General features: G+C 39.3%; 4 protein-coding genes across 5 annotated transcripts in view; 3 read left to right on the forward strand and 1 right to left on the reverse strand.

The window, feature by feature from the left end:
- The first annotated feature begins 330 nt into the window (after positions 1 to 330).
- On the forward strand, positions 331 to 4,621 carry col10a1a (collagen, type X, alpha 1a). The gene is made up of 3 exons (XM_079459339.1): positions 331 to 426; positions 643 to 781; positions 2,272 to 4,621. Exons 2-3 carry the CDS (start codon positions 658 to 660, stop codon positions 4,113 to 4,115), a joined length of 1,968 nt encoding a protein of 655 aa, XP_079315465.1. The 5' UTR covers positions 331 to 426; positions 643 to 657; the 3' UTR covers positions 4,116 to 4,621.
- A 1,882-nt stretch (positions 4,622 to 6,503) lies between these two features.
- Positions 6,504 to 9,211, reverse strand: marcksb (myristoylated alanine-rich protein kinase C substrate b). 2 transcript variants are annotated; one of them, XM_079458962.1, is made up of 2 exons: positions 8,833 to 9,211; positions 6,504 to 8,028 (listed from the first exon to the last, which is right to left on the reverse strand). In XM_079458962.1, exons 1-2 carry the CDS (start codon positions 8,917 to 8,919, stop codon positions 7,438 to 7,440), a joined length of 678 nt encoding a protein of 225 aa, XP_079315088.1. In that variant the 5' UTR covers positions 8,920 to 9,211; the 3' UTR covers positions 6,504 to 7,437. The 2 variants fall into 2 exon arrangements, with proteins under 2 accessions (XP_079315088.1, XP_079315089.1); XM_079458963.1 differs by lacking the exon at positions 8,833 to 9,211 and adding an exon at positions 8,175 to 8,788 and having other exon boundaries at positions 6,521 to 8,028.
- Positions 9,212 to 10,751: 1,540 nt separating this feature from the next.
- Positions 10,752 to 18,503, forward strand: fyna (FYN proto-oncogene, Src family tyrosine kinase a). Its single transcript, XM_079458413.1, has 13 exons — positions 10,752 to 11,028; positions 11,832 to 11,919; positions 12,719 to 12,975; positions 13,135 to 13,231; positions 13,409 to 13,507; positions 13,681 to 13,784; positions 14,099 to 14,248; positions 14,393 to 14,557; positions 14,754 to 14,933; positions 15,330 to 15,406; positions 15,529 to 15,682; positions 16,022 to 16,153; positions 16,391 to 18,503. The coding sequence occupies exons 3-13, from the start codon at positions 12,729 to 12,731 to the stop codon at positions 16,597 to 16,599; spliced, it is 1,614 nt and encodes a 537-aa protein (XP_079314539.1). The 5' UTR covers positions 10,752 to 11,028; positions 11,832 to 11,919; positions 12,719 to 12,728; the 3' UTR covers positions 16,600 to 18,503.
- Positions 18,504 to 18,895: 392 nt separating this feature from the next.
- Positions 18,896 to 24,560, forward strand: part of LOC306894977 (uncharacterized protein) — a 30,589-nt gene continuing 24,924 nt past the window's right edge. The window contains exons 1-10 of the mRNA XM_079457851.1: positions 18,896 to 19,150; positions 20,374 to 20,577; positions 20,670 to 20,774; positions 20,887 to 20,973; positions 21,070 to 21,174; positions 21,374 to 21,493; positions 21,576 to 21,695; positions 21,775 to 21,894; positions 21,979 to 22,008; positions 22,125 to 22,151. Coding sequence (XP_079313977.1) covers positions 19,132 to 19,150; positions 20,374 to 20,577; positions 20,670 to 20,774; positions 20,887 to 20,973; positions 21,070 to 21,174; positions 21,374 to 21,493; positions 21,576 to 21,695; positions 21,775 to 21,894; positions 21,979 to 22,008; positions 22,125 to 22,151 — 937 coding nt within the window. The 5' untranslated portion in view covers positions 18,896 to 19,131. The remainder of the gene's footprint in view (positions 19,151 to 20,373; positions 20,578 to 20,669; positions 20,775 to 20,886; positions 20,974 to 21,069; positions 21,175 to 21,373; positions 21,494 to 21,575; positions 21,696 to 21,774; positions 21,895 to 21,978; positions 22,009 to 22,124; positions 22,152 to 24,560) is intronic.

A 24,560-nucleotide genomic window follows, 5' to 3' on the forward strand; every position in this document is an offset into this window, starting at 1 on the left:
TTTATCTCAATTATTGTTTACATCACGTTTCTAAGGATAACACGTGGACATACACATCATAGAGACCGTCCGTACACTTGAAATGTCAATTTCGACCATATTTAGCACTAAAATGCATCTTTTGTAGCTTTGAGGGGAACTTAACAAGATCTAATCATGGGTCTAAACACTCGAAGCAAAAAGCCATTCAGAAGTGACATGCCAACAGTGGGCAAATCTGTCTGGTAATTACAGCCTAGCATTGAGAGGGGAGGTACTAGTGTGGTAGGTGCTTTTTTAATGATGCAAGGGCCAGATATGGTATAAAAACCCTCATCATTGTGCTAGGCAGCAGAAGATCCTCTGTCTGGCTCCTACTACAAGGATATTCAGAAGTGGGAGCCGCAGCTGTGTTCATTTATTTATTTGGAACCCAATAGTATGCCGGTAGGTGTCCGCTTTCTCACTTCTTTGGATGTTTTTGAGGCACTAGGCCCTGAAATTTAGGGACGTCTGTCAGCAGGTGCAGAGAAGAATGAACCCTTATATACTGCTTGAAAGTTTAGTTTATAGTCAACTGTATTCAAAATAATTTATCTTTAGCAAACTTTTATTGTTTTTAAGTGTATCTAAACAAAAATGCTTCTTGTTCATCTCTCGCAGATTTGACCTCTGAAAATGGAACTACGTGTAGCAAGCATTCTTCTTCTCCTCGTCGCCTTTGCGGCTGCTCATGGCGAGAGATACGTCAAGAAGTCGGTGAAGGGCCCTCAGTACCAGCCATACTCGGTCAAAAGTCATGGTAAGAGTTTAACTCTAAAAATCTAGGCTTTTCTTTACATTTTGCAATAGAAATGCAAGCAAGCAAAACAAAACAACGATGGGCGCTTGATATTAAGTTTCACGAGTCCAGCATACTGATTGGGTACTTCGTCCAATAATGTAATGAAAGGATTGTAATATTCACATTTTAGACAGTTATTGGTTAACTTAAAGCACACCATACCTCTCCATTTAACTCAGCTATATAGATAATTCATAACATACAGTAAAAAACTATGGTGAACATTTTTATTTTACTTGAAATGTTACATGATTTTTCTTCTTCCTCCACCAAAAACAACATCCTTCTGTAAATTCTGTTTTGGACATTGGACTTTAAAGTCAAGAAGCTGAATGTGTGTTTTAATGTTTGACTGCATTGACTTATGTGTACTGTTAAGTTCAAATATATATCATACATAAAAATGTATAAATAGAATAAATGTAGGAGTTTACATGTAGGAATGTCATGACATTAACAGTACATTAGAGTAGTGATCTTGTTTATCTGATTTGGTTGGGCATAAGGAAGTGTAAATTCACATCAAACCCAACCAACTTATGCAGGTTATAAAAGAGCCTTTTTACGTATTTTAAAAAAAGCTGCCTTTAGAAACATGATGAAAAGTTATTTGTCAGGGTGTGTCACAGCAAAATGTAATTGGTTACGCATCTGTTTTGGTTAATGAATGTAGTGCTTCCAAAAATGACTTTCAAAGTGATGCAGTTTACAAACCAATAGTTTTCACCACATGAAGGTCATATAAAACTGGGGCCTCTTATTCCATTGCCACATAAATATGAATGTTCATTTAGACATTTTTAGATCCCCAATGAAATTACAAAATGACTAAAATAATCTGCAATGTAGTAGGATACTGAAAAATAATCTTTGAATATAATTCATATAATTCACTGTGTTTATGATGTTCTGGAAAACGTTGCTATGCACCCACCCTACAAAAGTTTTGAAGAGTAAAACGTATTACTTCTGGGGCCTTGCAGTGTATTCAAAAAAGGCTTTATAGGGAAGCAATTTAAACATTTCCGGAATCATCATACTCTGAGATTCTAACCTAGTGTGCTGCTATTTAGGACAACATAAGTAGTTTGGTCCAAAAACGATGTGATGTGATATGATACTGAAACATCTTAGTGGATTAACTGAAAGCTAAATCTTTTTAATGCTACCATCACTCAAAGGAATACATTTCATCAGAAGTGGACCTTAAGCAGTTGCACATTGATGTAGTGAGTTGTTTATTTACCTGGTACAAACTACAGCAATACCTCAACAATGTATATTTACTCATTTCTAATATTATGTATATAGTAAATATTATTTACTTCACTGACACAATATCCCGTAATGAAATACAAAGAAACATTTATTCCCTTTAGTATTTTCAGTTGCAAACACTATTGATTAAATAAAGTATTGACACCGGTATACCCTTTGTTTCGTTCCAGTGGTGTCTGTAGCTGGAGAACCTGGCACTCCTGGTGAACCCGGCCCAGCTGGACCTCCTGGACCCCCTGGACCCCAAGGATATAATGGAGAAGGACTGCCCGGGCCACAGGGACCAGCTGGACCACCTGGACCCGCTGGTTACTCTGCACCTGGAAAACCTGGCTCTCCAGGTGGACCTGGGAAACCTGGCGCCACAGGTGCACCTGGACCAAAAGGAGACTCTGGTTCATCTGGTCCTCAGGGTCCCAGGGGCATGCCCGGCCCTTCTGGTAGCCCAGGACCCGCAGGATACTCTGCCCCAGGCAAACCCGGCCCAGCAGGTCTTCCAGGGTCAATGGGACCAAGGGGAGAGACAGGTCTTAAAGGACATCCAGGTGTTCCTGGTCTATCAGGGCAGAAAGGAGACAGAGGTATCGGCGTTCAGGGACCACCTGGTGAGAGAGGTCCAGCAGGATCAACAGGTGCTTCAGGGAAACCTGGTGAGCCTGGTATTGGAAGACCTGGCAGCGCAGGACGTCCTGGTGAACCAGGCAAATCAGGCACACCTGGTCATGATGGGCAACCTGGACCCACGGGGATGCCAGGTCCAAAAGGTCATCAGGGAGCTCCCGGAGTTGGTATGGCTGGCAAGCCAGGTGAAAATGGTGCCCCAGGTATGCCTGGCTCTGTTGGTCCCAAAGGTCCACAAGGAGCAGCTGGTGCACCTGGTTCTCCTGGTAGCCCTGGTTACGGCAAACCAGGTGAAAATGGTTTAAAGGGTGAAAGGGGTCAAGCCGGTCTCCCTGGTGCATTGGGTCCAAAAGGTGAGCCAGGTGCGAAAGGTCACACTGGATATCCAGGTGCTAATGGTCCCACGGGTGCAGCTGGTCCTCAGGGTGCAAGAGGTTTCCCAGGTGAGAGGGGAGCACAAGGTGATAAGGGTGAACATGGTGCAACGGGAGCACCAGGGCTAAAGGGACACAAGGGAGAGCAGGGACCACAGGGAGTTGAGGGCAAGCAGGGTTATTCAGGGCCAGCAGGCTCACAAGGTCCAAGAGGACCTACGGGTGCTCCAGGTAGCAAAGGAGATACTGGCCATGCTGGTGCTCCTGGTACTCCAGGAACACCTGGACCAGTAGGGCCAAAGGGTCTTTCAGGACATCCCGGTGCGGCAGGTGAAAGAGGAGAGTCAGGTACCCCTGGCCCAAGAGGCCCTGGTGGCCCTCCAGGTCCTGCAGGACCTTCAGGCCTTAAAGGTCACCCCGGTCTTCCTGGGACACCTGGTCCCGCAGGTTTGACTGCAAAGGGAATTCCGGGACCTCAGGGTCCTCCTGGACTTCCTGGATCTGATGGGTCTGTTGGACTTCCTGGTCCTGTCGGACCTCCTGGCCCACCTGGTCCTCCTGGTGAGGTTGTTTATGAGAAGGGAAGCCAAATGGAGGCAGAGTATCCAATTTTTGTCAAGAGTCCAGTATCTGCATTCACTGCTGCCCTTGTGACACCTTATCCCCCAGCAGGCAGCCCAATTAAGTTTGATCAGATTGTGTACAATGCAGAGCAGCATTATGACCCTGAGACAGGTGTGTTCACTTGCCAGTATCCAGGAATTTACTACTTCACTTATAGCATGCATATTAATGGGGCTAACGCCTTGGTGGCACTTTATAAAAACGACCAACCAATCGTGTTTACCTATGATGAGTACAACAAGGGATTCCTGGACCAAATGTCTGGTGGTGCTGTCCTTCAGCTCAATGAGCAGGACACTGTTTTTGTCCAGATCCCTGATGATGAGGCTAGTGCCATTTATGCTGCTGAAAATGTCCACTGCACCTTCACTGGGTTCTTGATCGCCTCCACGTGATCAAACAACATCACGTCTTTAAAACCATAACTATTTCTCAAACAAATATCCTGTTCTGCAAACATTGATGCAGAACAGACTGTGCTATTGTTATGAGAAATCCAAGAGTATCAACTTGAAAATTCCAAGCAATGGGTGCCAATAAAAAGAAGTAATTTAAGTTATCAGGGATAGAATGGCTGTTAAATCCTTACAAATGACATATTTCCTATGGCAAGAGCATGTGAAGTTGTGTCCTAAGAACCATCATTTTTTGTATCTGTTCTGTTTTTGCTTTTCTTTGTGTTTTCGTTTTGATTTTATTCAAATCTTTGTGTCTTTTCCTTTCTGTTATTGATGAACTTATATCATTACTGATTAAACAGAATGCTGTTCCTGACATCCCTATACCTGACTTGAATATGTGAGCTGGTGAAAAAAAACAATGAACATCTATAAATGTTATCCAAAAGAAGAATTTTGCTCTGTAAACCATAAGAGCTAAAATAAACACATTCCTTAAGAGCTATTGTCTGCTGTGTTTTCATCTTCTGATTTAACAGGCTAAACAATACAACATATTACACAGTGAAGAAAGTGTCTGAATTTAAAGTGACAGTTCACCCAAAACAACATCATCAGTTACTCACCCAGGAGTTGTTGCAAATCTGTATAGATTTATTTGTTCTGATGAACAATGCTTGTAACCAAACAGTTCATGGCCAGCATTGACTAAAGAAAAATGACAATGGTAGTTAAAAGTGCCACCGAACCGTTTGATTTCCTACATTCTTCAAAATATATATTTTTTTGTGTTCAGCAGAACAAATAAAATTATAAAGCAATTTGTCCTGCTATGCAGTAGTCAACGGTGGCCAAGAACTGTTTCTTGTATAGTTACAAGCATTCTTCCAAATATATTTCTTAGTGTTCATCAGAACAAAGAAATTAATACCGATTTGGAACAACTTGAGAGTAAGTAAATGAATGTTAATTTTTGAGTGAACTGTTGCTTTAAAGTTGGGTTTAGCTTTTGCAGTTTCAAAAAGTTTCCATAAAACATCAAAGGGAATACAGGAGATGGCTTTGATGGCTGTGTTGAGTTCAGCCAGCCAACCTTAAAGAGATGTGGGTTTAGTGGGGAGACAAGTCAAACCGAAGCTGCTGGGTGGAGAAAACCAGGAGCCACATGCCACAGGCAGAGGGCTGTGATTGAGTGAAATAAGTCAGGGCAAAGCACCTGGAGGGTAAAGTTGTTTCCATATGTGCAGGCAGAGGGCAGAAGCCGCAAGTTTAAGGTTGTCCAGTTCTTAAACCAGGAACAGGAATATTGTGTGAAAACACACCCATTTTATGGTTGCTATAGTGGTGGAGTTAATCTTGGAATGTATAAAATGCAGGGTTTAAGTTTATCTTTAGCTTCTGCGGATGGCTAAAAACATCCGAGTGGTGTCTCTTAACATCCCTTTATATAGCATTTGGACTTTCATGGGATTTAGAAGAAAGATATTCACTGAATTTGAGGGTAAGAAGACAAAACAAGATAAAACAGGTTTAAGTGTTTCATACTTTGAGGTCTATGTGTCTGAGAGGTGGAAGGAAACTAGGAAAACCTCATACAATGACATAATTATGAGCTTTTTATGGTGCTGTTGTACAATAGATGTAGACGTAAGGGGTTTGAGGGTAGAGATGCTCATTTAGATAGACAAAAACAAGAAAGAAACAAAAGACAAAAATATCATTTTCACATGTTTGTTTCACATTATCCTCTCACTAAAATTGAAATTGGAGAAAAATTTGACTTGAGGTTAAATATAACATGCTCCTTAAGAAACGTATCAAATCAGATTCAACAGCCATTTAAAACTGAACATTTAAAGCAACAGTTCACCCAAAAATGAAAATGCTGTCTTCATTTACACTCAAGTTGTTCCGAATCAATTTCTTTGTTCTGTTGAACACAAGATATATTTTGAAGAATGTAGGAAAGCAAACCGTTCTGGGGCACTTTTGACTACCATTGTCATTTCCCTACTATGGTAGTCAATGGGGGCCAATAACTATTTGATTATACAAACATTCTTCCAAATGACATTCTCTGCGTTCATCAGGAAAAAAGATTATACGGATTTGAAACAATTTAGCGTGTAAATTATGACAATTTGTATTTTGGGGTAAACGGTTCCTTTAACCCTCCTGTTATGTGCAAATTTTAGCAATGGTGTTTGTGGTTATGTTTTTCACACCATCGTGATGTGGGAGAAAACATTTAATAACTGAAAAGATTATAATTCTGATCTACTTACATTCATTTAAATGTATTTTCAAGACTTGAAGTTTAAAAAAACTATCAGGATGATCTTGAGAGGATATCAAAGTTGATTTGGGGTCAGATAACAAATTAAACCACTCATACTCTCTTTCTAAATCCTTTATTTTTGTTTTGAATGCCCCTAAAATGCAGGGGTAAAAGAAGCATTGTGAACAATTTGCACGCAGTTACATTCCATTTAAAAATCAAGTAGAGATGGTGCTGAAGTATTTACAGGAAAAAAAATCTACTTGACGATTGCACTGGCAAATTTCATACACTTGTGGAACTGTGTTGGAATAAAACCACTTTGACTGCATTACAATTGACAGGTCAAAAGTTTTGATCTTGAGCATATCAGAACATCCTTCTCACTGAAACGAGTATCTCCAGAGAAAAAAATACTTCATTTAATACCACAGATATTAAGAAAAACATGAAAGCCATTTTATTAACATCATAAAACCCAGCAATGACAAAAGCCAATACCAATACACAATGCTGCAGTCCTGCACAACGCAGCGTTTGAGGTTGAGCACCTAATTTCAGTGATTCATGTAACATGACAGTCAAATAGAATAAGAACCAACCAATAACATCTGTAAATAGTTTGATGACAACGCTTCTGATCTCTTTCTTTCCACACATTTGATTTACCCAATTGTATGGTGCCAGTACCTTCAACTAACTTTTCAACTGAATGTCCTTATGACACTAACATGGTTCACCTACGAAACAAAAACAAAGTATGAAACAGGCAATGCTATTAATCTCACTCATGCACCCACGCACACATCACTGACACAGCTGCTACAAAAAACTGATGAAGAACATGAGAAAAACTGTGCCTTTCACTTTCCAATCACTCCATCCAACACCCTTCCTTCAAAATGCCATGTACAATGTAGTGGATGGAACAAGAATGGATGAAATGAAAGTATGGGTTAAAACAGGTGGTTTGAAATGTCATTGGTTTTGTACAAATTTTCCATGTTTGTGCTCCTCGGACGTCATCCTTTAACCTTCATCTTATTCTGTGGCAGCCGGGGTCTCCGAACTCTCCACGGCAGCTGGTTCTTGAGGTGCGGCCTCCGCTTGCTTCTCCTCTACGACTTCAGCGGATGGTTTTTCCTCATTGCTTTCAGCTGGTTCCTCAGCTTTGGGTTCCTCGGTGGGAGCCTCCGTCTTGACCTCTTCGCTAGAGACCTCGGGCTTGGCCTCCTCAGACTCTGGCGCATCTTTTTTCTCCTCTCCATTCTCGGCAGCGGCTGGTTCGGCTGCCTCTCCACCTTCAGCCTCTTTTTTGGTGCTCTTCTTAAACGAGAAGCCACTAAGTTTGAATGGTTTCTTAAAGGAGAAGCGCTTTTTCTGTTTGGCAGGCTCGGTGTTTGCCGAAGCTGCGCCATTTTCCTCTGGCTTGGCCGAGTCCTCGCCATTGGCGATGGCAGAACTCTCCCCTTCACCTTCTGTCACGGCCTTCTCTGCACCTCCTTCCTCGGCATTCCCTTCTTCTGGTTTTACTTCTCCATCAGGGGAGTGTTTGCCATTGGCTTGCACATCTTCTGTGGCGGCATCTGCCTTTGGGGAGGCATTCCCGTTGGTTTTAGCGTGGCCATTCTCCTGTGGAAAGGAACATTTTTTAATCAGTTATAATTTTACTTACAGCGGTCTTCATTTATATTGCATATCTACAACCTAAAAATATATGGCGTTTATAGCACACTGAGTGGAGTCTATAGGTTTGCCACGTGGGTGAAGTCTCATACACTTTGTCTGGGTGATGCTGTTGCCATCTAACAGTGAAAGCATTGCAAGATGGACGAGTAGATCTCACCAGCGTCGATCGTCGTGTAAAGTAGATGAGGGCGATCGATACGAAAGCGGTGATCTCGCAAGACCACTTCTCATATTAAAGTTATTCTTCATAAGAAATCTGCGGATTTGTGCGTGTGGCTTGTCGGTAGAACGGTTTTAACAGTACGATGTAATAAAGGCGTGGTGATTGAACCGAAATGGCTTTGGACGGCGAATCTCGACAAAGCTTCAATAATGCCTACATTTAACTCATTTAAAAGACTGGGTTTGTTTTATTTGTGCTTTCCCACACAACGTAACATTATTTTGCATTATTTCACACAACTTGCATATTGATTATGTACAGATGGGGGACCGTAGCGAAACGCGTGGATGCGAAAGGGCATTTGTACCAAATTAAACCCCGACCGTGTGTTGCATCTCGCCGATTTACATCTGTATAAATAAAAACTCAGAAATTCAACGCGAAGATTTTCAGTGAAGTGTTCGAGTTCCTTTGTTGATCGGCGCATTGTTCAACTGAGCCGACTTGGATTTTTGGTATTGCACACCCCCTCAAAACATCACACGTTTACAACACCAAAGATGATAATTAAAGATAATTATTACCTGCCCGTTTGATTTATTCGCTGCCTCTGATGGCTTTTCGGCAGCGGTTTCCTCTTTTGCTCCGTTTTTGGAGATTTGCGCTCCCATGCTTTCACGCGCAACAAAGAATCCCAGCAGATCAAATGAATGAACAAAGAGCGCGAGCTTCTCCCTCAGACGCGTCGCGTGCTCGCACTCAACGGCGTTTCTTTTGAAATAAAACCGCGGAAAGAGATCACGAGAGGTGAAGCTGCGATGGAGCGTTTAGGAAAAAACGATAAATACTGAACTCTCTCAAAAAATAAATTATTTGGGATACGAGACGTAGATAATGAAATTGTTCTCTTTTGATAATGAGATGCTGGATACAACGCCCAAGTGCTCCCGACGTCACAGAAGAGCGGCATAAGCCAATCGGGCGCCTGCTTGAAGCTGGGGGAGGGGCCGTGTTTGGGCGCTGGAGGGGGAGGAGGGGCGCGAGACCAGCAACTGGTGATTCAGTACCGTTGAAAACAAGTCACACATGTTTTGCCCTTATTTTTATTTGATCAAAATACCTTTTTTCATGTATTGCTTCTTCTTTTTATGCTTGGAGTTTTCTTAAACTCGCATGTTATCCGAAAATCTCTTTTTTTAGGTTTTCCATCACCCGAATGCAAGCAAGCACACCAGAACATCAGGTTTAAATGGCTGAGTAATCATTCCTCCACCTTACCATGCGTATGCACCAAAAAGCCAATGCATTTGCTGGATTTGTAAACACGTCACCCCCTCGCCCCATCCATGGGTAACGCATTTCCAATATAAACTTCCAGGCACACTTTGCTTATGCTGAATACTTTCTGTGGAATCCTGGTGACCTATTTTTTTCAGTCACAGTTTATCGTCAGCCCAGATGAAGCTGTTTTGAATTCACAGAAATAGTCCAAGGCTTGCTTTCGCATTAACACACTAACGCACGTCACCATGGCAACTGCTCACATAAGCAGCATCAAGGCAGATTGCTCATAAACACAAACGATGATGTAAATGTGCAATGGTGAAATATTTGTTTACGTCTGAATGAGTGATTGTGTGAGAAAATGACAGAGTATCCAGAAAGGGTGAGAGAAGATTTAGGCTGCGAACTGCAAGTTGATGTTGGATTTATTCATTTGTTAAGTCGAACAGAGAAGTCTGAAACATTATAAAGGTGCATTAACAGATTCTTTAAAATACAATTGCTTCCACAATGGCACGGTATCCACGGTTAAAGATAATAAAGTTGGCCTAAGGACAAAAAATTTGACTTATTTAACATACATATTTAGTCTTCAAAGATTAGAAATAAAAATAACAAATATGTTTTAGTAGTGAAGCCTTATAAAACATTTTAAACAGTTCTCTTTATAGCATAAAGTGACTCGAAATGTTTAATAAAATGTGAATTGACGTATTTCACGATGAGTAATTGTGAATACATTTTGAGTGTTTCGTGTCCACACATCAATACGTTTGTAAAAGCTCATATTTAATAGCCTTTGCTTTGGATACAGCCATGAGGTTTTTGTACCATGGTATTCATTGATGTAGCATATTGATTAATGCAACACTTAGTATTTTGGGCTCAATACTGGTCTGGAAAGATGGAGAACCAGCAATGGTTGAGGGTAGGTAACATAATTTACACCCTTACCCTCTCTCCTTTCAGGACATTCCTAAGGGCAGCTAAAGAAAACAGCAGGTATGTTTCTGAACATGAGTTTTAAAAATATCTTTGAACACAGACTCCAGAAATGCATTAAACAGACTCCAGAACTCATTAATAACGTGACAGAATGTCGTCGACTGAATGAAGATGTTTTGCGGAACACGACTGGACGTCGTATGTTTTCTTACAGTAACCACATCCAAGCCCACGTTGCTTGCATCGTAGCAGGCTAGCGGCGGAGGACCATAGAGGAGGCAAAATATGCACGCACACGCAGGCGTCTCCTGCGCACCCTGATTGGTTCAAGGTCCTGTCAATCACACCCTCCGTCCACCAGAGAACCCTCCTCCCAACGCCATCATCTGTTACACTCGGCGACAGGAGCAGCCCGAACCGTCAGGGCCAATGTTGTTATTTTCATAATTCACCGACATATTATTGAAAGGAAAAAGTCTATCTGCAAATGACCTATTTCCGAGTCTTTCCTTGCGGCGAAATACAAAACACTTCGGGCAATCCCTTTCTCGGTAAGCGTTTTTTTGATAGTCTGGCGTTTTGATACACTTGGTGCATCCGCTTTGAATCCATTGGATATTCTGAATAATGAAAATGATGGAGATGGTGCTATTGTAATGCCGCACTAATCCTAATGTATTCGCTTTATCAACCGCGTAAATAATATTTAGCGATGTTTAACATCGACAATGAGTGTGTGGATATGGTGTGGTGTTTTTCTCTTTGGCAGCAGGGATTGATGAGCTGCAGAAAAGCCTTATATACACAATTGAATGGAAGAATAAGGCCTCTTGTCACTGGACTGTTGCTCATCTTATGATAGGATGAAATCCTAAAGGACTTTTGTTTTGCGTTTACGTTATCGAGACACAAATATCTGCTTGACATAAATGTGTTTTTTTTATCTAAGGTTTTAATTTTGGAGAATCTGTCTACTGCCATTTTATTACTAAGAAAACATAAGTGCAGGTGATATTGGCATACTCTGAATGTTATTTGTGAGAAATAAGACCTTCGAAAAGCATTTTTTCTATTTTTTCCTGTCTTTATGCATCCTGAATGATAAATAGGCCTAGGTAGTGACTTAAATACTGACTTCATTACCGTGTCTCCTAAATGGTATCCTGACACATTTATGCACTGGTGACTAGAACAAAAATAAAACTATAACGCCTGTGGTAGAGGCTTTTTGCTCTCTTTTTGTCTCTTGGTGTTAAAGTTAGATACGGGCAACTTAAAGCAACACAAAGTCCAGCCAAAGTTGTAGGACAAAATAAAATGACATGTTTGGTTTTTCATCGTTTTGCCCACTTAGGCATTGGAGCGAATCATAGATGTTTTCACTCCATCTTTAATTGAATGGAATGCGAATACTCCACTGTGGTAGCCCAGTGCTCGCCTTGGTATGTATATTGTTTATATGTTTTCCTTTACGCTCCGCATACATTACATTTCAAGTCTAAATGTAGTCACTTGTAAAGCAGACTGCTCTTATTTACTCCTCTTAAAGGGACAGTTCACCCAGAAATGAACATTCTGTCATCATTTACTCACCCCCTTGTCATTTCAAACCTGTATGACTTTCTTTCTTTCACAGAACACAAAAGAAGATGTTTTAAATTATGTTGGTAACCACACAACAGCGGTACCCATTGACATGCACTGGTTTTGTGTCCCTACAATCGAAGTGAATGGGTACCGCCGGTGTTTGGTTACCATCATTCTTCAAAATATCATATTTTCTGTTCTGAGTGAGAAAGAAAGTCATACATGTTTGAACTGACAAGAGGGTGAGTCTATGATGACAGAATTTTCATTTTTTGGGGTGAACTGTCCCTTTAACTCTGTCAAAAAATGGAACATTTAAAGGTTTTGGTAGCAGAATGGGTAACGGGGAATAAAATGAGAATCATCCATTTACAGTACACAGTACACAAATCTACATTTACAAGTAAGAATAGCATTGAATAAATCTCAGTATCATTGACGGACACATTCATTTGTCCAAGCTGTAAGTAAACCGTCTTTTAAAAAAAGAATCAATTATCGCCTCTGTTATTGATTTATGTCCCTGTAACTTATCAATTAGGGATTTAAGTTGACGTCGCATTTGTAAGTTTGACGGTTGTTTTGATTGTCTTGTCAAGAATGCAGCTCATTCAGTCATTATGTCCGTTCATAAACATTCATTTATTTCCATAGAATATAGATAATGGGCTGTGTGCAATGTAAGGACAAAGAGACGACCAAACTCACAGACGACAGAGAAACGAGTGTCTCGCAGCATGCAGGATATCGCTATGGGGCCGACCCGACACCTCAGCACTATCCCAGCTTTGGAGTCACCACCATCCCCAACTACAACAACTTCCATGCGCCCGTCAGTCAAGGCGTGACTGTGTTCGGTGGAGTGAACTCTTCCTCGCACTCCGGAACGCTGCGATCTCGGGGTGGAACAGGTAACACAAATAGGAACTGTGCTGAAGAACACCAAATGAATAACAAACAACCTTTTCCATTAAACTTTGTTCAAATATTATGATGGTCTTTACAGCAGATCATTTTGGGACAGCTTCTGTGTTTGTGAATCAATTGATTTGAGTACATTTTGTTTGTAGGAGTGACACTCTTTGTAGCACTTTATGATTATGAAGCAAGGTCAGAAGATGACCTCAGTTTTCGCAAAGGCGAGAAGTTCCAGATTCTGAATAGCACGTGAGTTAATAAAAAATACATTTTTGGGTGAACTATTACTTAAATATGTCTTTTTTTAGACTAAAAGCTGTACAGAGCTTTGCCATTTAGTCTGTTTAGATTTTTTTATCAACAGTAAAAATGATTCGATTCACTCATTTGCTGTTTTGTCCTCTTGCACCTGTTGTTGTATCTCAGGGAAGGAGACTGGTGGGAGGCCCGTTCTCTCACTACAGGTGGAACGGGATACATACCCAGTAATTACGTGGCTCCAGTAGACTCCATACAAGCAGAAGAGTACGTTTTGTGTTTAAATAGACATATTTGAAATATAAATAGGAGCACTGCGTACGATCCAAACGTACAATTCCAGTTTTTTGCATTACTCTAAATAGCCTGTTTCATTGGCTCAATAACATGTCATGTGGTAACGCTGTCAACCAAACCAAACACTATGTGTCCCTTTGTAGTTGGTATTTTGGTAAGCTAGGCCGTAAAGACGCAGAGAGGCAGCTGCTGTCAAATGGAAATCCCAGAGGCACGTTCCTTATTCGGGAGAGTGAGACCACAAAAGGTAAAATAACATTTAAAGCTGGAATCTGCAACTTTTGCCTCTCTATCGCCATCTCTGTTTAAAATAGCAGGTTACTTTATGTACTTTATGTGAGTCAAATAATGTCAAATTGACATTCCTTTGAAATGCCACTGCGAAACAGTTTTTTATGTTCTTGCTTGATAACTGATTTAGGTTCATTTTAAACCCAAAACATGTAAGGATTTTCGTTTAAATCAGAAATATTCTGAGTCTATATCTTGTTTCGCAAACCAAATCAAGTTTACTGAAACACTTTCAGATCTTTTACACCGCTGTACAATCTTATCTCATAGGAGCATACTCGCTGTCCATACAAGACTGGGACGAAACTAAAGGTGATCATGTGAAACACTACAAAATTCGAAAGTTGGACAACGGGGGCTATTACATCACCACTAGAGCTCAATTCGAAACTCTGCAGCAGCTTGTGCACCATTATTCCGGTAAAATTCAATCAACTAACCACATCTGACAATGGACTGTTCATAATCTCTTAATCTTATATAATCGTAATCAGTGTAATCATAATCATTGTTTACATCCCAAAGGCCTGACCTAGTATTGCTTTTTAATCTTTCCATGTTCAGCCAGGGCCGCAGGGCTCTGTTGCCGTTTAATAGTCCCATGCCATAAAGGGATGCCCCGCCTTGCCGACCTGTCCGTTAAAACCAAAGATGTATGGGAGATTCCACGGGAATCGCTTCAGCTCATCAAACGATTGGGGAATGGACAGTTTGGAGAGGTCTGGATGGGTAAGCGATAAGTTCAACCGCATTCCCAATGAAAGATATTTGTGTGTTACATTTAATTCAAAGGCCATAGATTTATGAGAGGCCGTAAACATTTCTTCTAATCAGAATGCCAGTTGTTCTGGAAGGATTTATATGTGTGGTTATTTTCACCGGCTTAGTGACTCACTAACTATGAGATCTCGTGTCTGAATGGCAGGCACTTGGAATGGCAATACTAAAGTAGCAGTGAAGACCTTGAAACCAGGCACAATGTCCCCGGAGTCGTTCCTGGAGGAGGCTCAGATAATGAAGAAACTGAGGCATGACAAGCTTGTGCAGCTGTACGCCGTCGTCTCTGAAGAGCCCATCTACATTGTCACGGAATATATGAGCAAAGGTAGGAACACGTCCTGCCTTTTAAACTTAAAGGTGGGAGTTGTTTTTAATAATAATACAAATAGTTGGTTTTGTTAAACTTTAAAAGCAACAGTTACTGTGACGTCTTTGAGAAGAAAGGAAGAAATATTTTCTTTTTAATTTTGTGGTTTTAGTGCGTGTAATGAATAAAGCAAAATTAGTACATAAAAGTACATCATTTAAAAAAAGCTTTTTAAGTCAGGTTTTCGACCAAGTGCATCCTGAACTTTCGGTATCTGTTTCGGCCCAAAACCGTTATTTCGGTGCATTACTAGAATTTTGTAAACTGCACAGAACAAGAAAAAAGTGTGGTTTTATATACAAAAATGACATTATGAAGGCAGGTTTGTTCACGTATGTTCTGATGGGTTTACAGGAAGCTTGTTGGATTTCCTGAAGGATGGTGAAGGACGCGGACTTAAGTTGCCAAATTTAGTGGACATGGCAGCTCAGGTTAGTAAAATGATTTGATACGCAGTGCACTCAAATAATCATTAAAGGTGTTCGGTTTCAGCCAGCACTTACCTGACCGACATTGCAATTTTTTATTGCTTGTGCATTCGCTCTTACTGTAGGTTGCTGCAGGCATGGCTTACATTGAAAGGATGAACTACATCCACAGAGACCTGAGGTCTGCTAACATACTTGTTGGCGACAGCTTAGTGTGCAAGATTGCAGATTTCGGTCTGGCAAGGCTAATAGAGGACAACGAATACACGGCACGACAAGGTAAGGGTTAAGACATTATTATAAAAATATTTTAAAAAGTACATATTTCAAAATCTGCCCCTCCCAAATCCAGTTATCGTGAATATATAATACATCTTAAAGTAATTTCCCCTAGCAACCACTGGGGGTTAATGGCCTTATGGTGGACAGTGTGTTTAAAATAGAGTTTATGTGTTTTATCAGGTCATAAAACAAGAGCTGAGTTGATGTTTTATCTTCTAACGTTGGCCTGTTTCTCAGCATACGTATTCTGTGCAGTCTGTAATTTCCTTTTGAAATATTGCCCAGTTCACAAATAGGCCACTTTTCCAAATCCATAAATCCAGTGTTTGGTTGCAGGTGCCAAGTTTCCAATCAAGTGGACGGCTCCAGAGGCAGCGCTTTATGGAAGGTTTACCATCAAATCAGACGTGTGGTCATTTGGAATACTACTCACAGAGCTGGTAACCAAAGGACGCGTGCCCTATCCAGGTGAGATTCAAAACAAAGATAAATTACATTTATTGAGTGTTAAAGACTTGAGTGATGAAAATCAAGCGTGGATGGCTTGATTCTAGAGGCTATCCGAATCGAACCCACAACGTTTGTGCTCACAACGCTAGAAGAAAGTGTCTGTAATCTTTAAAAGAGCCTCGATGATATAAATAAAGCTAAACTATTTTATCACGCTTATTAATTTAATAAAAGTATGTTTCGCATGTCTCTCAGGCATGAACAACCGGGAAGTGCTTGAGCAAGTGGAGCGTGGCTACCGGATGCCCTGTCCGCAGGACTGTCCAAGCTCCCTGCATGAGCTCATGCTTCAGTGCTGGAAGAGAGACCCCGAGGAGCGGCCCACCTTTGAGTACCTACAAGCTTTCCTTGAAGATTACTTCACTGCCACCGAACCACAGTACCAACCAGGGGACAACCTCTAAACGTCCCAGAGTGCAGAACGCCACTACTGACTGGCCTTCAGAAGACTGAGATTGAATGAGCGTTTGATGATTAAAGCTTCCAGATTTTGTGTCATCTCAACCCCAATATCCGATACAATCCATCTTCCATTGAAAAAGGACATCCAATCGCGTTATAGCCGTCGGTAAAGCCAAATAGTGTTTCGGGGAGATACATCAGTCGTGATTTCATGAAAAGAACGGTTTGTATTTAGTGTACATAGTGTGTTTAGTTCACCCTTGTATTTGGCTCGTTTTATTACTTTTTATAAAGCAGTTTTACGTTATGATACATGATAGGAAAGAACCGACGGTATGATAAAAGCATGATTGAGGCAACGTGAAAAGTTTTAATGATTACAATGATTCTGGAAATCATTCCTAAACACTTACGGTGGGGTGTTGAACAGCCTCTTTTAAACATTAAAGGTATTCTGTCAATTGTATATTAATATTTAACTGTATGTGTCAGAACCGACCCTCCCATGACGTGTGCCAACCAGACGTGATGCGACGATAAAGCAACAAGTGATTACCGGTAAATCTGGAAACCAAGCAACTCGCACTAACCGTCGCTTGGTTTCCATTTGCTCCGTCCATAACAAAATCTCATTTTGCAAATCCCACTCTTTATAAAACATCAAATATCTTCTGATTGACACATTGCTTGTCGCTGTAAGCCTTGCCCATCGCACATGGAAGACACAAACATCAGTGCATAGAGAGCATCATTACTGTGATATTTTTTTCCCCGGAAGGTATTAAGTCTGCAACGGTTTAGTGCTGGGCCTATATTTGCACCTGCTTTTAGCAAGCGCCCAGTGTCTCTATTTTCTTTTCCTGCTTCTTAGAATGAGTGCATTTTCTATTTAGTCACTTTCGGATTAACGATAGAGCAATGTATGTATCCGAATAGTTTGAGACCAAGTGGCCATTACGCTTGACCATGCATCTTTCCTGCAAATAAGATAAGACGAACTGCTAACATCTTTACTGTTGTGAGAGAAAATAAAACACGTTCATTAAATGTATCTCACAATATCATGCGTTATGAAGTAACACAACTAAATACATAGAGAAAACTAACCTTGTTTTTTTGCCTCATTTTATTCCTCATTTTGGTTGTGTCATTACTTTGACACGTTTAGTTTGACAACTCTTCCTATGAATGATCATAGATAGCATTACTTTAATATTTATAGTAAGATAATTATTTGTTATCACACACACAGAAGAAAGACATACTGTCCTTCGGAGAAAATGGAGGTTTAATAAACTGTAAAGGCTGTGAGACATTTCAAAAGCAGTTCACAAAACCACATGTTGGGTTTTTTGTTATTTTGTCTAGAATAAAGAGTTATATAAGGCTGCTTTTAACTGGGATTATTTATGTGCTGCGTTTGTTCAATTTCAACCTCTTAATTTTCACATTTATTTTGTACCATTTGGATTAATTCATAAACATTGTGATTATTTAATTGTTTTGTTTCATTATGCATCTGCATTTTGAGAATAAACTGTCATATTGAAGTCCATTCCTATGAACCTTCCTTTCTCTTTTGTTCTTAATGTCATTGCATTCATTTTACAGATGTTGGAGCAAAGCAGCTGAAAAAAGCTATTAGTGCCACGTCAGTGTTCACTGTCCATATTATGCTCTTCTGTAATGTCCTGCATGTCCAGCAGAGGGCCAAAATTTACTGCATTAATCCTTGTCGCAAGGATATCCATCTCCCACATCTATGCTGGAAAATGTGTCCCTTAGTTATAAATAGTAGTGAGGTTCATATGCGCTCTGTGAAACCACATATGAATCTATTCAGAAATGAAAAAAGCGCTTATTGAAAACATGATTAACTTTTAATGTAATAAACTCCAGGGGAATTAATATGTGTTGCCTATTTCATCTCAATGAAGTAAACACTTATTCATTTTTAAAAACCTATCACACAATTTGCTAAACAGATCAGATCGTAATGCAATGTCAGTTATGATAAATGCATAATGTGAATTAAATTAAAGTCTCACAAACAAACCAAAGGCATTCTTGTCAACACATACAGTATTCATATTCCCTTTGGCTTCCAGCAGAAGCCTCCATGCAGAACATCCCAAAAAGGCAAGTCAGAGTGCAGCTGGTGAACACTACACTATCTAAGAATAAACCCGGTTTGCAATGGATAAGGTTACAGTGAAGGTCCCCTGCACTTTTCCCACCCCATACCCATGTGAGGGACCAATAACATGGGCTAAATTACCCGCTGCGTCCCCCGAGCCTGAGCTCCCCTGTTTACGTCCCTGACCTAACATCCCATTCTCCCCAGCCATGCTCACCAATCCGGCATTTTGAAAACCCTCACCCCACATTTCTCATGAATTTGCAAGGTTTCACTTGTGGATTACATGGGGAACAGAAGAGGAACTTTATTTACTTAGTGGAATTTAATATCAACTGGGTGAATCCATCCAAATAAAATAAAACTAAAGTCAAAGGAATACCAGCAGAACTACAAGATGACTCGGGCAACCAAAGGTACTGCAGGATAATTTCCTTCATTTGATTGACAGACATATAGTTCATGGCATAATAAAAAAAGAATCTTATAATAAAGTTACTTGTGGCTAATGTGATACTAGATTGAACAGCCAAGCTATTTTTATAGCAATTTTTATGTTCATGCTTGTAGTGTCATCACATAATCACTTTATTTACCCTGAAAGTTGTCACGTTTTCATGTGTCAGTTCAAATAATTCATTTTTTATATACTTAGTAATGCTTTTAAATGACGATGTTTCAATGGAGTCTATATAAACTGTTGAAATGTAAAGTACAATCAAACTGGCTGCACAAGTCATTTCAATGTACTATTCTTAAATCTTGACCTTTGCTGTAACTTTTAAAATAGTTGAGCTTGCATGACTTGATGAGATAAAGTGATGTAAAACACACGTTTCCATGACTTATCGATCGCATAATAGTTTCATTGTATAATGATCATGTATCAGTACGTATGTCAGAACGTATGTCTAACTGCAAATTCACAGTTGAATTCCTGGTGTCATTAAACTCCAGCCGCAAGGAAATAAATAACACAAGACGGCAATGCAGTTTATTCTCGCCAGTGTGAAATCGGTCATTATGCAGACATGCAGATAATGTTCAAGAACAGCTGCAGAAATGAGAGGTCCACGCCACAGTATTTATTTAAATATAAACACATTAAGTTACTAATAATATAAATGAATACAAGTAAAAATATTCAACATGTCAGCATATTGATGAACAAAGACAAATTTCATGGAGTTTACAAAAACCAAGAAAGCCTGCATAAAAGCTCTGCGGTGTTCTAACAATTTATTATTTTCAAGTTCGAATTTTGATAAAACAAGATGCAAAACTCATTTTTGGGGAAAAATAAACCATAAAAACAATAAAAGTCGTTGCAAAATTGCCATATGGTAACATATGTAACATATCAAAGAGTCGCCATAGCAACATTATTCTTTTCTCAGAATATTTATTATTATTATTTTTTATGAACATTATTATTTTCTCAGTTTGCTTTAACCGTGTCATGTTTAAAAGCTCACTGTAAACTGTAAATCTTTGACAAACAACATTAACTGATAAAAGATGTAGCAAAAAAGGCCGTTATGTACAGAAATGCTCAATTTGCACAAAACGGTAAGAATTGTTGCTTTTTAAAAGTTTGCTTTAACCTTGTCATGTTTAAAATCAAACCTCGTGTTTACAGATACAGAAGTACGATCCATCCCTCCCGCTCCTGCAGGTGCCCCGGCAACACCAGTGCATCCAGACACACTCACGGCCAGAAGTCATGGGTTTCTCAGAATCTTAAATCGTCCTGCACAATGGCTGATCGTCATCTCGCTTCTGATCTCATGGTCAGTAGCTGGTGTTGTCATGTTTGACTTTGTGACTGACGATCAGCTTGCAAGTAAGTTTCGATCATTTTTTTTTAAAGGCAGCAATAATGACAAATGTTGTTTCTTTGGATTATGTGGTTCACGGCAAACGTTTTCCATGCAGACATCCAGGAATTTGGATCTGATCCGATGTTAGCAATAGACAAGACGCTTGAAGGCATTGAAAATGGAATGAACAACATGATCAATACCTTCACTGATACTTATGGTAGGCAGCACAAATAGTTGGGACGTTTGTTCTGTCATACAGTGAATTGATATCCACCAAAATGTATGTTTTATTATTTTACCATCTCTGCTGTTTTTTGATGTTAATACAGATCACATCACTGCAATTATCTTTAATCCAATGGACGCTGTTAATTTAGCAGCAGAGTCATCTGTGGCTTTTCTGTCACGTGGTGTTGGTATGTAGATGCATTTTTTTAAGGCCGTCAAATCCTTTATAAGTAAAAAATACAACTAGAAATGTGTTCATTAAATCTTCCTATTTTTTCAAACAGGATACTTTGGAGTCACTGAAACAGTGGCATTTGGTGGCACTGTATTAGAAGAAGCTACAGAATGGATTAGATTTCCAATCAACTACTTATTCCACATGTTTGAAGGTAGTTGCATGTGTAATGAAATCATTTCCCATTGTTATTAGAGAGATGACAGGCAATGAGAGACCTGAATCATGAAACCAGTATCATGCTATCAATTCCCATGCCAAAATGAATCAGTGAGATTCATGCAATTCAATCACACTTTTTCGGCACAGGCCAGACTCACTAATATCTGTGTAATGTTTTTCACTTTGTTTAGACATTCTGGACGTAACTATCATTTATCCTGCGGACGTGGCCGGTGATGCAGTCGTATATACTTTCAGTGGGCTCAAGGATGTTTTTCAATATCTTTCCTCTTTGTTTGTGGGCATCAAAGGTACTTCATAATACATTTTATCTATTTACGAAATGTGTATAATTGGAAAGAACAGATTTAACGTTTTATAACATTTTTTCAGCTCAGATTCCCAAAATGAGCATTGATCCAATGAAACTGGCTGGTAATGTTGCAGAAGAGGCCACAGAGCTAAAGAACTCTATTTCTAACTACCTTTCCAACTTATTTGGTGGAGATGAAGGTATTTGTTCATTAATCAGATGGAAACAGCATTTAATGTGGTTTGCCTAGGATTTCATTGATACTTTCCATTGTTACAGGTGTTATTCATGACATTAGCTTTGACGCTATGAAAGTTGTCACAGACACTGTTGAGGAATTCGCTGACAGGAGAGACATGGTCTTGGCCTACCTGTCAAACATGCTCATGCAAGACAAAGGTATTGATAATAATAAATGTTTTATGGCAATTTTTACATTTCTGTTATTTTCTCTTTAATGGTCTGAGCTGTTGTCTGTTTCAGATGAGGCACCACAAGTGATAAGAAGAAAAGGTTTGTCAATGTGTTAAATGAAATAATTATGAAATAATGAATTCTATATTATTTACTTAAGACGAATCGCAACAGCTTGCTTTCTGCATCTTGAAATATACCTCTTTCTTTAACAGGAGAATTTCTGCCCCCAATGGAAAAAGGTCAGTGACTTAACATTTCTTTCATGTTCATGAAAGCTCTGAGTTAACATTAAAACTAACACTAGTAATCAAAACTGATCAAATGTTATGACTGCTGACAAAGCATTAAGAAACATGTTTTATATGTTTTTATTTCTTGTTTGCACTTGCAAAGGAATAACAGCATGTGAAAGTGTTTGTTTACATAACATGCAAGCTCCTTTATTGACATGTCAACTGTATCTGTATTCATGGTAACTTATGTTTCTTTACATGAGAAAAAAAATACGGTTTATGTGCTTGTGTTTTTAATTTATATAGACTGTTAAAAATGCACGACATATTTACATACAAAAATAAAAAGATGTCTTATGTCTATTGCATTTCTGGGAGTGTTTGGTTTCTTTTCTCTTCTTTGCAGTGTAGTGAAGAATCTAACGTGATAAATGTATCAATATAAACATCACAAACACACAGCATGTAGGAGGTCTTACCAAACGTGACACATGTTGCAAGAATATTGTGACAAACAATATTAATGTCCTGCGATTTTAAGATGAGGTTGTGAAACTTTACATGAATGTTTATCAGCACCAGAAAACTTCAAAACCAAGAACGCCACAAAAAAACATAAATATTTAAAGGGAAAGCTACTGTAAAAATAGTTTAGCTCCATCTTTTCCAGGGTTGCAACATGTGCATGCACCTGAGCTCATCCATGTGATGTATTGACTGTGTTTTGATCACCTGAATATGTGTAATGTCTTGCACGTAAATGTGTTTGGATCTGCAAAATGACATCTGTTGTGGGCATCAACCTGAATAAAAGTCAGTAACCTGCTAAATGGCTTCACAAAACAGTTGCAGAAATAATGGGCACAAAACACGCTCCGTACATCACTGTGAGATCCATAGTCGAGGAGGACACGAATGAGTTAAATACAGATACAACTGAAATACGTGAGGATATCTTAGACGTTAAAGAGGAAGAAGGAGGAGTTGAAACTGCTGAGGATAGCACTGATGTCACTATTAAAAATGCTGAAGATACCTTGGATGTGACAGAGGAGGGAGAAACTATTCAAACAGATGAAGATACCTCAAAAGAAGAGATCTCTGATGTTAAAGAGGATGTTGAATCTACTGACACAGATGAAGATACCTCAGATGAAGATATGTCTGATGTTAAAGATGAGGTAGAATCTACTGAAACAGAGGAAGAGACCTCAGATGAAGATATGTCCGATGGTAAAAATGAGGTAGAATCTACTGAAACAGATAAAGATATGTCCATTGTTAAAGATGAGGTAGAATCTACTGAGACAGATGAAGATACCTCAGATGAAGATATGTCTGATGTTAAAGATGAGGTAGAATCTACTGAAACAGAGGAAGATACCTCAGATGAAGATATGTCCGATGTTAAAGATGAGGTAGAATCTACTGAAACAGAGGAAGATACCTCAGATGAAGATATTTCTGATGTTAAAGATGAGGTAGAATCTACTGAAACAGAGGAAGATACCTCAGATGAAGATATTTCTGATGTTAAAGATGAGGTAGAATCTACTGAAACAGAGGAAGATACCTCAGATGAAGATATTTCTGATGTTAAAGATGAGGTAGAATCTACTGAAACAGAGGAAGATACCTCAGATGAAGATATTTCTGATGTTAAAGATGAGGTAGAATCTACTGAAACAGAGGAAGATACCTCAGATGAAGATATTTCTGATGTTAAAGATGAGGTAGAATCTACTGAAACAGAGGAAGATACCTCAGATGAAGATATTTCTGATGTTAAAGATGAGGTAGAATCTACTGAAACAGAGGAAGATACCTCAGATGAAGATATTTCTGATGTTAAAGATGAGGTAGAATATATTGAAATAGATGAAGACAGCTCAGATGAAGAGATGGCTGGTTATAAAAGGGATGAAGAAATTACTAAAACAGTTGGAAACAACGAAGAAGAAGTCTTGGGTGTTAAAAAGGGGGTTGAATCTACTGAATCAGATGACAATATATCTGATGTTAAAGAGGAAGAAGAAATTGTTCAAATAGCTGAAGATACCTCAGGTGAAGCAATCACAGAGGATGAAACTACAGAAACAGATGAAGATATCTCTGATGTTACACAGAAAGGACAAACTACTGAAGATAATTTTGATGATTTAAAAATGGAGAAAGAAAATATGGCAATAAGTGATGATTTGGAAAAGTGCACAAAAGTTACGGAGGATGAGGTAGAGGATGATGAGGAAAACGTTGTAAAGGAAAACATTGAAGAGTCAGATCATTCTGTCTTAAAGGCAACTGCTGCTCCTGTTGATATGAATGAACATGATGAACTAGAAAAAATAAATAAAGAGGAAATTGTCCTGCTTACTGCCAGACCGGACATCCCAGGTGAAGACGATGAAAATAACA

This window comes from Barbatula barbatula (genome assembly GCF_947034865.1).
Source record: "Barbatula barbatula genome assembly, chromosome: 6".
Taxonomy (NCBI): domain Eukaryota; kingdom Metazoa; phylum Chordata; class Actinopteri; order Cypriniformes; family Nemacheilidae; genus Barbatula; species Barbatula barbatula.